Raw genomic sequence first — 16,873 nt, 5'->3', positions numbered from 1 at the left:
CCTTGAAAACTATTTTATTTTTTTACTACAACACTATTTCAATATATGTGTTTGTAAGAAGAAAAAAACGTACACTCCAATTATCAAAAGTAGGGGAATGCATCGGTTGGTTCCGTTCTATGCATTATGGGTTCAATTTATCAGTTTTTGGATTTTAAACACAGTAAACCAATAACTAATCGAATAAGATATTTTTTATCAATTTATCGATTTTTGGTCCTAGTTTGATTTTCAATTTAACCAACAAAAAAATGCTCCTAATATAATTATATGATTTCTCCAACAATTTGGTGCGACAAGACAATAATGTAACTTTAGAGAATGTTCATAAAATAGGAACAATAGTAACTAACATGACAAAAACTATATTAGCGCAACACAAATAAAAGAATTAGGACAATAACGTGAATTGAAGGTTAAAGAACAAAAATAGTAACCAATAAAGTACTGATACTAATATTTAATTTATATAGGGTAAAGTAATAAATTAATATTATCTTAATGAATTTTACTGATCTACCCAATATTAAAAAATCAATATCGAACCAATAACCCGATAACTTTTTTTATAAAACTATTAAAAATTCGTTAATCCAGTAACCATAACCCAATAACATTTTTTTTCTATTCGATTTTTGCACGCCCCAAACGAGAAGAATGAACTTACATTCAATTGCAATTAATAAGGTCAATGAAAAGATCATTGTTTGACCTTTCATCCGTTGTTATAGCCTTCTCAATTAACCTTAATTACTTCATCTTCCCCATTGATTGAAAAAATGCACGGATATTTATGAGAGAAAAATGGGAAATCACGACACATATCAAGAGCACTCAAAAGAACGAGAATACAGAGATATATCATTTCAAGGCATCACAACAACAAAGCGGTACCAAATTTTGTAAATATATTCCAGTTGGGACACGACAATTGTCGTATTTATTTTCACTGTGTCGAAGAATATAATCTCCAAATCTGGAAAGTGTATTGAGTACAAATATTTAGGAGTTCATGCTAACCTTTTCTTTCTTTCAATGGAAAATTTCTTGATCTTCTCTAAATTCTTGCATGAAAAGGTATGATGGCACAAAAAGATTCTAAAATGTTTGTAATTGTTATTGATCATTAGATGGGCGTACAATAGACCTATGAAAGAATGAGTCACAGTTTATTTATTACTTATTTTCATGTTAATTTTCGTTTGAGTTTTGTTATATATATTATGATAATTCTTCCTTGTATTTTTAGTGAATTAATTAATTGTCAAATTTGAATAATATGTTGGCGTAACTGTCTAAGGTAGACTACAATTTTGGGATATGTTTGAATTAATATTTCTGAAGAATTTGTTATTGTATAAATGATCATTTTTTCTATGATATAATCCTAATAATAGAGTCATAGTTTTCTAATTAATCAACAAGCATGTTTTTGTAAAATTTTAATTGTTCTGACGAATCTATAATTATTTAAATGGACACATGTGTAATGCACGTGCCCAGAGATCAGTAGATTATAAAATGGGAGAATGTTATTGTCGGTAAGGAAATACAATTACAGTTGAAAAATAAAATGCATAGTTAGACTGGATCGTAAATATTTCGCTTTTATTAAGGATATTCAAACCACTAATGTAAAATCTTCACTTGTCCAATATTAGTCCTCTTCACTTGTCTTCTCCGTGGTACAACAACTCAACAATATTATATGACTCGAAGTAGCTCTAAATAAGTTATTGAGTCTCAAAACTCTATTTCCTCAATATTAACCTCACATTTTCATTCAGTCTATAATATGTTTCACATCCAATTGAAAGATCATGGAGCCATAAGTCATGAGAATATAGATTGACGATTCTAAGGAATGGGGATGATAATAGGGTGGAACGGAACGAGACGGGACAGGACAGGACAAGGCAAAGCGTTAACGGGGTAGGACAGGGGAGTACTTAAATAGGGTGACGGAATAGGGGAGAGCAAAACTCATTATGTGAAATAATTTTATGGGGGAGGAGGAGGTGTAACGAATCCAATTTTTTTTTTTTTTAACAATAACTCATAAAATAAAGTAGACAATTTTCTTTAGACGTTAGAAGTCAATTTGTTGTCTGTATTCTTATATGTTAGCTTCCTGCAAGAATATGTAGAAATGAGCCATAAAATACTTTCTCTTCAAATAACAATAATTAAATGTAAACTATGATGTAGTAATATAAATTTTTTTATAAAAAAACATAGCTGAATGTTTAGTAGTTCTCATGCTTAGTTCCCTGCCTTGCTCGTTACTAACATGTTTACCACTGACTACTAATTGATGTTCATCCTAATCTAGTTTAGTGTGAAAAAATCAAACAAGAATTCAGTTTCAACTTTTTAATAAGAAATATATTAAAATAATAATAGTAAGAAAAGGGAAGGAAAAAACAGGAAACTTACTGTCAAATGAGCCAACATACTAGACTCTAAAAAATTAAAAACTTCTTGTCTAATAAGGCAGGGCGAGTCTTAGAGGAGAAGGGTGGGGTGAGACAATTTTTAAAAAAAAATATTAAATCGGACGAGATAGGGTGAGTTAAAATCTTAGCGGGCCAAGGCATCGTTGAACCCACTCTAGTGCCATCCTTGTCAAGGAATTATGATCACTTTCTTTATCGAAAGAGTAGCTTAGGTAGTATTTATGACCACTTTCTTTTCTCTAAATAGCAATGATCATTAACATAATTTAATATTTTTATTTTGTAATTCAATAATTATGCTCGTCTCTCATCAGTTGTGAAGATTTTCGTATGACTTTTAGATCGTTCCAAGATATTTTATCTATCACTATAACATTTTGAGTTAGATGCTTAGATGGTAAAAAATAGAAACACAATTACGTCCAATTGATTCATAAAAACAGTACTCAATTCATTTTTGCAAGCCTTGCTAATCTTTATTGTCCTACTTTGGCAACAGCTGCCTTATTGTAGAATTTCCAAGACATACTTTAGCAAGATTAAAAATGAAAATTTCCATTATTAGGCTTCTCCTAGATTAGGCATGGGACTGATTAAGGAAAGAGGCCAACTTTTTCAACATGGCGATGGCATTTTCAGCTTGTGGAGCAAACAGGTGAAACACATGTGCCTCATCTTTAACCTCCACCGTCCCCCGCCATCCACTTTTCTCCAACGCCTCCTTACAGTAAAATCCCCTGAATCTCAACGGATCATTTCGGGCGACATACACAAGTACTTTCTCACACCCTAAGCTATACGATTTCGGATCCTTTTCCGGGTTTATCAACGGGTCATCTAATCCGGAGCTATTGGGATACACAAACACCATAGCTTCTCAAACAAATCCTTGGCACCCAAGTTTTCTCCCTCACCGTCAATCGGATTCTTTTTCGGGTCATCTAATCCGGAGCTATTGGGATTCGCAGACAGCCATAGGTTCTCAACGAAATCCTTGGCACGCAAGTTTTCTCCCTCACCGACAATCGGATCCTTTCCCCAGAAAGATGGACGGGTAAGGAAAATCCCATCAAGTTTCACACCACCCTCCAACTTTTCCGACCCGACCCGAACTGCTATATGGTATGCGATGTTACCACCCGCGCTATCTCCCCCTAAATAGACGCGATTGAAATCGGCATTATCTTTTAGCCATGGCTCATCACCATCACCATTAGCATGTGAAGTGACCCATTTGAAAGCTACTCATGAATCATCATAAGCTATGGGTAACGGGTACTCAGGAGCTAACCTGTAGTTAACAGAGACGATGGCAACTTTTGCTTCAGCTGCTACCATGCTAAGATATTTGTGAAATGTAGGTGAAAAAGCAGATTCGATAACAAAGCCTCCGCCGTGAAAGTAGACGAAAAGGGGAATTTTCTGGACAGGGTCGACATTTTTGGGCAGGTAAAGTCTTGCTGATAGGTTAACTTTTGGATCAATTTGAACGTCTTTGATTTGTAGTCCGGTTTCAGGATCCGATTCAGGTGGGTCAAAACCTTCGCCCATCAGCCTCTCGATCCGTCATTCTTTGTAAACTTTCATCAATGGGAAAAAGTCATGTACTATTTCCGCCATAGCCAAAAGCTAAGTCGCAAGATAAGTTGGTATACTATACACAAGTGCTGTGACAACTACTTCTATAACCAAAAATTGAGAAAATGACCAAAACGGTCCTTATGCATGGGTAATGATTTATTTTGATCTTTAATATATTTCACTTAATTAAAATGGTTCTTAGTGTATAACAAAAATATTCATTTTGGTTCTTAATATAGTTCAATTGATTGAAATGGTCCTCAAAGTATAACACAAGGTGTTTATTTTGATCTTGTACCTTACACCTAACATATTTTTCTTTAGAAAGTGTTAAATTTAACTATAAACGCTACATGACTAATAAAATTCACCATTTTTTTGTTAGAGGAAATAAAGGCAACGTTGTTAGATTTCATGTAGCCTTTCATTGGAGCTAACGAAGAAAACAACAATGGTTGTTTGTTAGCCACGTAAAGTCTACGATTAAATTTACCATTTTTTTGGAATAAATCTATTAGATTTCATGTAGCCTTTCATTGGAGCTAACGAAGAAAACAACAATGGTTGTTTGTTAGCCACGTAAAGTCTACGATTAAATTTACCATTTTTTTGGAATAAATCTATTAGATTTCATGTAGCCTTTCATTGGAGCTAACGAAGAAAAAAACAATGGTTGTTTGTTAGCCACGTAAAGTCTACGATTAAATTTACCATTTTTTGGAATAAATCTATTAGGTTTGAAGTAAAAAAACAAAACAAATACTTTATGTTATATATTAAGGATTATTTCAATCAAGTGAAATGAAATAAGGATCAAAATAAACACATTTGCTACACAATATGAATTATTTTAATCAAATAAAATATATAAAAGACTAAAATAAAACATTACTCATAACATTAAGGATCATTTTAGTAATTTTCTCACAAAAAAAATTGCTTTGGATTTTTATAGATTATATTCTTTAAATTGATGGATTTTGAATCGAATGTCCAAATATCTTTTTTCCCTTTTATATGAAAGCCAAAAAGCTAGGAGTTTGAGGTCAAAGTGTTTACTTAAAGTAACTAATTTAATTTTGATACTCCCTTCATTTTTTTTAATTGTCAAATTTTAACTTGGCATATCTATTAAGAAAATATAATTGGTGTATTGAGTTTATCATTTTATCCCTATTAATTGATAGAGTTTTAAACATATTTATTCACTATATTTTTCAAAGATATTAACTCAATATTAATAAATTAAAGGTATAATAGGAAGAAAAAAATATCCTTTCTTGATTTGTCAAAATTGACAAGTAAAAAAGAAAATCAAATTAACAAATATTTGACAAGTAAATAAGAAGAGGGAATAGTTTTTATGGCCATTGCATTTAATATTTGTGCAATAACTTGTTCATCCCAAATCTGAGCAAACTATTGAGTCCCTAAACTCCAAAAAAAGAACAGCATTCATTTCAACAAATAAAACTCTCTTCTTTAATACTAATCTCATAATTTCATTCACACTACAACATTTATCATATCCCATTAAAAGATAATGGAGTAATAAGTTATGAGAATATAGATTGACGATTTCAAGAAATAATGATCGTTTTTCTACCTCATGAAAAAGTGGCTTGATATGAATTATGACCACTTTCTCCGCTAAATAGCCATAATCATTAACATAATTTAATATTACTATTTCATAATCCAACAATTATGCCGGTCTCTCATCAATTATGAAGATTTTCGTATGGATTTTAGATCGTTTTATAATATCTTATTCATTATTTTAAGATTGAGTTAGATGATTAAATACTTTCAAATACTAGCGATGTTATAATTGCTACGCCAATCTTGAAATAATTTCTAAAAGGGTTTTAAGCAATCATGGTTATTCTATATATTTTTTAAAAATTTAGATGAGTTACTCATATTTTTTTATATGATATTCGAGTCAAACTTTAATGAAATTATGTGCGCAACAACTTTTCCTCTTATATTTTTTGGCATATATTCTGCCAACACACTCACACTGGCTTTTTTATTTTTCCTCTTGCAAAAATAATTTCAAAAATTAATTTAATAACAAGTAAGGATATTAAGTGAATTCAAATATGTTATTTCACTCATATAAAGAGTGATATCATGCAACATTTATCGCAGCAGTATCCCCTGCTTAGATGGATGCCTAAAGTCGACACAATCCTTGCTCATTTTAGCTATTGGGATGAATGATGATTATACATGCTTGGTTAAATGAAAGGGTATTAAGGTAATTACCCTAGGGATTATTATGTTATGTTTGGACATGATTTGTCATCAGTTATTTGAGACCAAGTTGATTTGTAGTTGAAGTTGTGTTTGGATTTACAATTTGAATTTCTAAAGTAGTATCTCATAAACATGGAAATATCATAAATTATGAAAACTATAAAAAATAATTCAATTCTTGTACAATTCTATCAAATAAGCAAAAGTTAATAACAAAGTGTAATACGATACCTCATGATCTTTCTAAATAATTTAACATTTATTGATCGTACTTTAATTTAATAAAATGAAAAATTGAACACGAATTTTCATGTAACTATTCTTTAATATAATCATTCTACATAATACGTATACCATTGTCCCATTCTATATAACACTTTTTTCTTTTTAGTCGTCTCCAAAAACATGTCATTTTGTTATAATTAAAAATAATTTAATTTTAAAATTCTCTTTTTACTCTTAATGACATGATTCTTAGCTACACAAATATTCAATGATTGTTTTAGATCACAAATTTTAAAAGTCTTATTTTTTCTTAAACACCATGTCAAGTCAAAAAATGTCATATAAAATGAGACTGAGGAAGTATAATCTTTTCACATTAAGTATGTATTTTTTGATAAATATTACCGAAAAACGAACCAACATTGTCATTGTAGACATTTTTGTAGAAGTAAATTTGAAACATTAGAGAATGAACTCACTCTAGAAATAAATTTGTAGATTAAATATTATACAAATTTTATAAACAAACGTTGATTTAGCTATTACGTAAGATTTAAGAACAACGAAAGTTTTACCGAATGCGAATTGAAAGGGTAGGTTTAATAGGTTTCCCTTGTCGATACAAAAAGAAAAAAATCAATCTTCAAAAGGATACATTCTCCGAAGATTGAGAAATAAAAAGAAATATATTATGAAAAAGATTTCTCCATGAGAAAATCTGTAACAATTACATCCAATTTTTTTTTGTTGGGTACATTAACAATTATTACATCCAATTTATTCATAAAAGAAATAGTACTCAATTCCATGATTAGACTTAGGTCTTGGACTGATTAAGGAAAGAGATCAATTTTTTTAAGATGGCCATGGCATTTTCAGCTTGTGGAGCAAACAGGTGAAACACATGTGCCTCATCTTTAACCTCCATAACCTCCACCGTTCCCGGCCACCCACTGTTCTCCAACGCCTCCTTATAGTAAAATCCCCTGAATCTCAATGGATCATTTCCTGCGACATACACAAGTACTTTCTCACACCCTAAGCTACACAATTTCGGATCCTTTTCCGGGTTTATCAACGGGTCATCTAATCCGGAGCTATTCGGATTCACAAACAACCATAGCTTCTCAACGTAATCCTTGGCACCCAGGTTTCCTCCCTCACCATCAATCAGAGTCTCCCCCCAGAAAAATGGACAGGCAAGGAAAATCCCAACAAGTTTCACACCTTCCAACTTTTCCAACCCGATCTGAATTGCTATATGGTGTGCGATGTTACCACCCGCGCTATCTCCCCCTAAATAGACGCGATTGAAATCGGCATGGTCTTTTAGCCATGGCTCATGACCATCACCTTCAGCATGTGAAGTGACCCATTTGAGAGCTACCCATGAATCTTCATAAGCTATGGGTAACGGGTACTCAGGAGCTAACCTGTAGTTAACAGAGACGATGACGACTTTTGCTTCAGCTGCTACCATGCTAAGATGCTTGTGATATGAAGGTGAAGAAGCAGATTCGATTACAAAGCCGCCGCCGTGAAAGTAGACGAAAAGGGGAATTTTCTGAACTGGATCGACATTTTTGGGCAGGTAAAGTCTTGCTGATAGGTTAATTTGTGGATCAATTTGAACGTCTTTGATTTGTAGTCCGGTTTCAGGATCCGATTCAGGTGGGACAAAACCTTCGCCCGTCAGCCTTTCGATTCGACCATCTTTGTAAACTCTCATCAATGGGAAAAAGTCATGTACTATTTCCGCCATTGCTAAAAGCTCAGTTGAAAGGCAAGGTTGGTGTTATTATACACAAAGTGTTGTGACTGCCACTTTTAAGAGCCATAATTTGGAAATTGGTAAAACAAATTGGGTTCTTTTGTCTAATTATTTGTCTCCAGGTCGTCTTAGTTTAGCCAACCAACTTTTTAACTATTTAATTTGGGCTTTTAAAATTTTATGAATTTTGAATTGAATATTCGAAAATTCTAAAACTTTTTGGCTTATATCATATACCTCCAATGTTAATAAGTTTAATTTTTAAAAGTCCAATAAATAAATATTTTATTGTCCAAGCAAGTATATCATATTTGCTATCGAATAGCAATATATATGATTTCATTGATTAACGTAAAATAATTCTATTGTCATTTCTAATATCATGTTGTTGTTTTTTTGTTTTGTTTTTCTTTTTACTAAGCTAGTTGAAAAATGAAAAATTGCCAATGCGTAAGTAAAATTTAATCCACGATATGAGTGACAGAGTGATTTTAATCCAATTATAGAAAGTTATACATTTTAATTAACAAATTACTAGGTGAATTGAAGTTATTAATTATTACGATTTGCTTTAGGCTTAAAAATTCAAAATTGAAAATTTAATCAAAACTGATTAATTTTAAATAAATCCTAAAATCTTCAATTGAATCCTAGCTTACTTGAATTGAATTTGAATTATCATTTCTTTGATGCAAATATCAAAAACTCAGAATTAAAATTTTCATATTCAATCTAAAAAGTGTGTACGCCCACTCATGCCACCTCAACATAACAAAAGAAAGAGAGGAACGTTAACACGCAAAGATTAATTAGCAAGTTACAAATGAATGTAACACGGGTAATCATTTCTTCCATTATCACTCAACGTTGATTAGATATTTTATTAAAATAAATTTTGAACATTTAGAAACAGTACACTATAAATAATTAGAAATATTTTATAAAATATAGGAGTAATTAAAAATTAAGGACATCATTCTATTTTAACTCAACATCTATAATAATGTTTTCAAAGTATAGAGATTTCCTTCCTTAATCACAAGTCTCGAATTTGAGCTCCGTGTTTGAAATTTTCTTGGTAGGGAGTAGAGACGGATCCAAAGTTTCGATTAAAGAGAGTCAAAATTTTAAAAAGTAAAATTGTGTAGAAGTCAAGAGGTGTCAATATATAATATATATACATAAAGAAATATTTTTAATTAGCTAAATAATATAATTTTTCGACGAAGAAATATCGATTGACACCCGTCAAGTGCATGTGGCTCCGCCACTGATAGGGAGGGCTTTTCCTCAGCTACACGGCGTAAATTCAAAATAATCAGGCTTATCGAATACTAGATTGGACAATTTATTTATTTTTTTTTAAAAAAAATCTATTTTCGTCCTCACTGATTTTCTTATTCTTATTCATATACGTCCACATCTGATCTTTTTCCCCTCTAAGATAATGATTCATGACCATATATACAAACAATTCAAGTGGCGGAGCCCATACGTCACGAGTCACGACCAAGGCAAGTTCTATTATCTCTACAACTTAACACTACTAAAAACTAGGTTAAAACAGACGGACACGATCACGCCACATCGACGGTTCTGTGCACGGACAAGGTAGGGTAGATATATTTACATGTTCAATTTTATGATAATTTAAGATTTTATTTGTATACACCAAAATACAAATAATACTTAAAATCAAGTACAATAATAGGTTTATGTTTTATGTCTATTCTTTTTCATCACTTAAAGAAGTTTGTTGTCTCAGAAATAAGTGAATCTCTACTTTTTTTTTAATCATTATCTTAAAATTTTTAAAAATCTTTTTCCTGAAAAATTATTGAGACGGGAATTATATGTTGAAGTAGGTTCATATGGATAATAACAAGTCAATATTGACATTGCGCACTAACTGAGAGTGCTTAAACTGCTACTAATTATGAGGGGTGAGTTATTAACTCTTAATGAATTCATAGTCCTTAATTAAAAATAGTGTATTTAAAGCAGTATACACTTGAAGAATTCACCTATATGAGAAATGGAGTGTGGTCGCTCCTAAGACTTTGGCCTAGTCTCTAGAGCTCTCATGAATAACCAGACCCACACATGACTTATTGGCGCAAAACCGCGTTGAACAGCAAAATTACTGAGGTCAAAATGTGATTGAATGATAAAGTCTCTGACTTACGATAAATATTATTGGTTCATAGAAATATTATATTTCACCAATAATTTTATAAATTAAATTTTATCGATCTAAGTTTGATTCATAATCCAAAAAGCATTAAATTTATTGCATTTTGTCCATACAAGTCCAGCAAGTTATATTCTTTTTATATATAAAATCTTTTGAAATATGTGGGAGATTGTAAATAAAATATTTTATTTCAAAAGATTGTTTAAACAGTGTATTGGAAAAGCTTCTCCAATTACGTGGAAAGCATAGCAATAGAGAGAAGTGCTGGCACTCCTTTGAGGACAATTGTCAAGACACTTTGGCTTATTTTTTATTGAAGTCATTTCTCTGTAAAAGACTTGTTCTTTCAACAACAAAAATAAGTTATATACTTGTTTTGTTGTCTCTCTATCCCACTCTCCCTGCGTTCTTCTTCTTTTCCTTTTATGCAATTCTAATTTAATTATCTTGTTTTCTGTTGGCTTTATTTTATCCACTAATAATTTGTTGATGTTAATTAATTTGCTGATTTTTGTATCCTTTTTTAAATAGGAAAGGTTTGTTTAATTTTGGAGAAACATTTTATATCATTGAAATAGTTTATTAGGACAGTGCCCATCACGACTCATGTATTATTTATATGTATTATTGATAATTATTATTGTAGTGATTTCTATCTAATTTTCAGTTTATTATTTTGCTAAATATAAGTTATATTATTATTGTGTTATTTTAATTGTTCCCCAACAATCTAAGCTTGGCTGAAACACAAGGATCTAGCTACTGCCATGTGTAGATTATGCTATTTGTTTTATTTATTTAATTAATAATTAAAGAAATGAATTCCATATGTTATGGCCTATGGGCAATGTATGTAACTATGTATTAGTCTTTTCATTTACTCGAGGTTGTTTGGCTGACCACGCAAGGGAAAAAAATCGCCATCACAATTGCATTGTTTGGCGAAGATAATATATAATTAATACTCTTATTAAGAGTGTGTTCTGTATGAAAGAAACTGTTTTCTAAAAAAATAAGTGTGTTTTTATTTGATAAGTAAGTAAAAATTATTATCTTAAATATTTTGTATATAAACTAAACAAAATATTATAAGGGGTAAAAGTAGGAACTGTAATGGGGATTACGGAGTTGAAGTGAAATGAAGTGTGTTCGAAGTTGTTGAGGTAGGTGAATCTTATTTTTTCTGAGTTAATATTTGACAAGGTCACTCAAATTTGGAAATGTATTTAGCAAAATCATTAAATTTTATTTAGTATTAATAAAATTACACAACATAGACTTTTATATCAATAAAAATCATACAATTAGTAAATGTATGATAATTTTCACCAAGCAAAGTTGTGGATATACCGTATACGTGAGCAAGCTATGTCACTGAAAATGATTTGATATGCTAAAAAAGTTATTACTAGATTAAAAAAAGAATGACCTCCTATTTTTTTTAATTTTTTTTTTAAAAAGTGATCTTTTTCTTTTTTTGGTAACATTTTTCTACGTGACATCTTTCGTATCACAAGATTAAAAGACATTTTTATACATTTGATATAACTTTAATTTAGCACCGATCAACAAACAAGATACTTGGAAGAATTAAATCCGAGATGCTGGTAGAATGGAGTTGTTCCTCTATTTACAACTCTCTAACCCACATTACATTATTCACCCTCGTTTTCTCCTTTCATAGGCAGATTATTCAGATAACAAAGTGTAATGTGCTACCGCAAGATCTTTCTAAATAATTAAATATTTATTGATGATGAACTTTAATTCAATAAAGAGAAAATCTTTAACAGTTACATCCAATTCATTCATAAAAATAGTACTCAATTCCATGATTAGACATCTCCTTGATTAAGGAAAGATACCAATTTTTTCAACATGGCGATGGCATTTTCAGCTTGTGGAGCAAAGAGATGAAACACATGTTCCTCATCTTTAATCTCCATAACCTCCACCGTTCCCGGCCATCCACTCTTCTCCAATGCCTCCTTATAGGAAAATCCTCTGAATCTCAACGGATCTTTTCCGGCCAAATACACAAGTACTTTCTCACACCCTAAGCTACACAAGTTCGGATCCTTTTCCGGGTTAATCAACGGGTCATCCAATCTGGATCTATTGGGATTCGCAAACAACCATAGCTTGTCAATGAAATCCTTGGCAATCAAGTATTCTTCCTCACCGTCAATCAGCTCCTTCCCCCAGAAATATGGACAGGCAAGGTAAATCCCAACAAGTTTCACACCTTCCAACTTTTCCAACCCGATCCGAATTGCCATATGGTGTGCGATGTTACCACCCGCACTATCTCCCCCAAAATAGACGCGATTGAAATCGGCATGGTCTTTTATCCATGGCTCATGACCATCACCATCACCATTAGCATGTGAAGCGATCCATTTGAGAGCTACCCATGAATCTTCATAAGCTATGGGTAACGGGTACTCAGGAGCTAACCTGTAGTTAACAGAGACGATGACGACTTTTGCTTCAGCTGCTACCATGCTAAGATGCTTGTGATATGTAGGTGAAGAAGCAGATTCGATTACAAAGGCGCCGCCGTGAAAGTAGACGAAAAGTGGGGTTTTCTGAACTGAGTCGACATTTTTGGGCAGGTAAAGTCTTGCCGATAGGTTAATTTGTGGATCAATTTCAACGTCTTTGACTTGTACTCCGGTTTCAGGATCCGATTCAGGTGGGACAAAACCTTCGCCCATCAGCCTCTCGATTCGACCATCTTTGTAAACTCTCATCAGTGGGAAAAGATCATGTACTATTTCCGCCATTGCTAAAAGCTCAGTTACAAGATAAGGTTGGTGTTACTATACACAAGTGCTGTGAGATCTACTTTTAATAGCAAGAATTTGTTAATTGGTAAATTCATAGTTTTGGCTGACCAACGACCAACGACCAACCACAATCACATAAGTAATTTCATAAAATTAGATTATGAAGAGAGTAAAGTGTAGGTATATTTTAGGGATAATCTATTAGTACTCCTTCAATTATGATCGAAATTTCAGAAATATATGATAAATATACATGAATCTTATTCCATCGAAATTATTTAAAGTGTAATAAACACACGTTTAAACCTATATAATCAGTCACTGAAGGGAGGTGTTTCACTAGGATGAAATTTGCTGAGCTTTGAATACATCATTTTTGTTCAATAGGTTAGTTGAAGGAGGTACATTAAGTTTTAGGTATATTTAAAGGATGTTTTTGGCAAAAAAATCACTACATCACTCTTGCATTGGTATTAACAAACTGATGCACATGTTTTTATCAGAATTCTTGTTTTCTTAAACCCTTGTCAAGGAGCTTCTACCTTTATGCTTTCTTGGTGACTCGAACCCACAACCTCAAGTTGGAGTTGAAGACTGTTTATCATCCAAGCAAACCCTTTTTGTCAATTTTTGTGTTATTAACTGGCCGGAGAAAGGGTGAATGTGGCCTAACTAGTTTGAGTAGCCTATTATCAGGGTTGTCCTCGAGAAATTGTTATCTTCTCTTTTTTATTTTTTTACTCTTTCCGATTTCCTGTTTCATCCATTTGTTGTGTAATGATTTTGCACGGGAGGAAGAAGCAAAGTCTGAACATGTTGAGGAAAAATAAGCTGAAGCAGTGGAGCCAGATGTTCAATAAATGGAGAGTCCAGTTAAGGACTATGATAGTGAAGATGATTTCTTGAAATGGAGTCAGTATACGAGTGAAGTGTAAATGTTAGTTTCAGTTAATCTACATCCTCCTGCCACAATTGCAAGTCCAAACAAAATTTCAACTTCAAATCAACCTTTATCCAAATCAATAATCTCAAATTCAAGTCCATATGGCTACCTATTCGATCAAAAAAAAGAAAAAAGAGAAACAACTAAAATAGTACAGAAATTCTACACAGCAAGAATTCAGGTTGATTGTTGAAAGAAATTGGCCAGCCATTTCATCAAGGCCTTAGCTTTCTCACAAGTTGGCTTAACCAAATGGAAAACATGTTCTTCCCCTTCTGTTTCTTTAATTTCCACCTCACCTTTCCATCCACATTTCTTCAGCGCCTGATAGTATGTCCACCCTCTGTCCCTTATAAAATCCTTTCCCCCAGTGCATATCAGAATCTTGGAACAAACAAGCTTCGATAGCAAACTTGGATGTGCTGCTGGATTGAATCTTGGGTCATCAGTTTTGGGATTTTCCGGGCAACAATACGACCAAATTCTATCTGGGTTATTGCTACCAAAATAGGGATGAACTAATGCCATTCCAACAAGCCTTAAGCTATCTCCAAGTTTATCTTCATCCACACTTGCTCGCATCATCATGTTATGAGCAATATTGGCTCCTGCGCTATCACCTGAAGTGACAAAATCAATACATTTTCAGTACTCATTCAATCTGCTCAAGTTTCTAAACTTCAAAATTATTGGATCAAAACGAGTCAAAATAGGTAACCTGATTGATCAAAATGCAACCTAAATACAAATATGAAGATTTAAACTAATAATTCAAGAAAAATATACTACCAGTTTTCATATTTACTGTCAAAAGGCATAAAAAAAGTATGAAGATTGGATCAATTTGGGTGGGTTGACTTATGCTTTGTCATCTGTCCATCCTGATCCAATCCAGCAAAAATCAGTGACTCATTTATTGATGTAAAGATATGACAATGTAAAAATATGTTAGCTAACTCAATTTTGAAAACTAGCTCGTGAGCAAAACTAAGTTTATATAAGGAACCATCCGTTCATTCCGCAATTTGACAGTACTTTAACCAATTCTAATAATTGATTTGACCCATTTCACTCCGTTCAATTTGATCCAACCCGGCCATTTACCTGACAAGAAAACTCGGGAGAAGTCAGCATGACTTTTCAGCCATGTTTCAGTTCCCTGTTGATTGGCCTGCTGAGAGACCCATTTCACGGCAGCCCACGAATCATCATAACAGGCAGGAATTTTGTGTTCAGGAGCTAATCGGTACTCGACAGATACGACAAGTACATTGGTTTCTGCAGCTAGAGAGTGAAGATAACTATCATAGTAAGTAGAAAACGCCGATTCGATCACAAACCCACCCCCATGGAAGTACACAAGGAGTGGAAATTTCTGATCATCATTTTGGGTGATTTTAGGAAGGTAAAGGCGTACCGTTACATTGTTCTCCGTTACAATGACGATATCTTTGGATCGAACACCTGTAATTGGATTATCGGAAAGAGGGGCAAAATCATGTTTTCGATACTTTTCGACACGGCCATCTTTGTAGACCTTAAAAAACATCGGGACATCATAAATAATTTCTTTTGAATCCATTAAGTTGCAGTAACGACAGAGATGGAGTAATGCAATGTGATGCTGGGTTTTTATGTGGACAAAAACTGGACGGTGAAATTAATTAGGCGTTTTTGTGTTTATACCTAAGGTTTGAAGGGTAAGCTGGCGTAGGTTACCTGCACATTGTACACTCCGCAATATCTTCCTTATTGGCGCAAAGCCCATAACTTTTCTAGAATTCTTCTCTGAAACTTTTCTAGAAAAGGATCTACTGCCAAATGTAAGGCGATCTCTGATACCTTTCTATGCATAGAAAATCATTTATAAATAGAATAAAGGCGATTTGGTATTTGAGCAAGGATAAATTTATTAATTATTTTAATAGTTAGAGAAATGGTTCCCTATGTTATGGCCTATGACTTGAGTTTGTTTGGTTAGCCACGTTAGGGAAAAAATCGCTTCCACAATTACATTTCTTCATTTTTTTAGTTGAAGGCCAAGTTATGCACTCCTTATCTGATAAAGCTACTAAAACTTGTCATGCTGTGACTTAGAGCCTGATGAGATTGACTTTTGATTAAGCATTTTCTAAATTTATTTAAATACTTAAAAAAATATTAAAAGTTATTTTGACTTAAAACTACTTAAAATAAATTAATTCAAATAGGTTTTTAAGAGTGTTTGGATTGACACTTTTGGTTTTAAGTTTATAAGTCATAAGTTATGATTTCTAACTTATTAGTTATTTTTATTGTTTTAACTTAAAATCATATGATTAAAAATAACTTTTTTATTTTATTCAAATATTATAAAAATACTTAAAATTTATTTAGATTAAAAATATTTAAAATAAGTCAATTCAAATATACTCTCCATGATAAAAAGATAACATTAAAGGCAAGCGCATCCCTTTATTAGATAACCGTAGTGGTAGCTTTAGGCAAAAAGAGATTCTAACACTGGAATGGTTTGGCAGTACTTATGGTTGAGTCTCCTTCATACATGTATTAGTAATAGGCTACAAGCCTAGAAGTTCAGGCAGTGGCTCAAGTATTTTGGTGGCTTAAAGCCAAAAATGAATTGCAGGCCTCAAAATTTTGAATAATACT

At 32.5% G+C, this 16,873-nt stretch overlaps 3 protein-coding genes and 1 pseudogene across 3 annotated transcripts; all 4 read right to left on the bottom strand.

The window, feature by feature from the left end:
* Positions 1 to 2,925: 2,925 nt before the first annotated feature.
* Positions 2,926 to 4,134, bottom strand: LOC129884516 (probable carboxylesterase 12; annotated as a pseudogene).
* Positions 4,135 to 7,191: 3,057 nt separating this feature from the next.
* LOC129885539 (probable carboxylesterase 7) lies at positions 7,192 to 8,397 on the bottom strand. Its single transcript, XM_055959841.1, has one exon. The coding sequence runs from the start codon at positions 8,284 to 8,286 to the stop codon at positions 7,342 to 7,344; it is 945 nt and encodes a 314-aa protein (XP_055815816.1). The 5' UTR covers positions 8,287 to 8,397; the 3' UTR covers positions 7,192 to 7,341.
* Positions 8,398 to 12,214: 3,817 nt separating this feature from the next.
* Positions 12,215 to 13,376, bottom strand: LOC129885537 (2-hydroxyisoflavanone dehydratase-like). Its single transcript, XM_055959839.1, has one exon. It carries the CDS (start codon positions 13,273 to 13,275, stop codon positions 12,325 to 12,327), a length of 951 nt encoding a protein of 316 aa, XP_055815814.1. The 5' UTR covers positions 13,276 to 13,376; the 3' UTR covers positions 12,215 to 12,324.
* An 892-nt stretch (positions 13,377 to 14,268) lies between these two features.
* Positions 14,269 to 15,966, bottom strand: LOC129885538 (probable carboxylesterase 12). Its single transcript, XM_055959840.1, has 2 exons — positions 15,326 to 15,966; positions 14,269 to 14,841 (listed from the first exon to the last, which is right to left on the bottom strand). The coding sequence occupies exons 1-2, from the start codon at positions 15,801 to 15,803 to the stop codon at positions 14,399 to 14,401; spliced, it is 921 nt and encodes a 306-aa protein (XP_055815815.1). The 5' UTR covers positions 15,804 to 15,966; the 3' UTR covers positions 14,269 to 14,398.
* Positions 15,967 to 16,873: the final 907 nt, after the last annotated feature.

This window comes from Solanum dulcamara, chromosome 4, assembly GCF_947179165.1.
Source record: "Solanum dulcamara chromosome 4, daSolDulc1.2, whole genome shotgun sequence".
Classification (NCBI taxonomy): Eukaryota; Viridiplantae; Streptophyta; class Magnoliopsida; order Solanales; family Solanaceae; genus Solanum; species Solanum dulcamara.
Note: the sequence above shows the minus strand (reverse complement) of the source record. Positions and strands in the feature narration are given on the sequence as shown.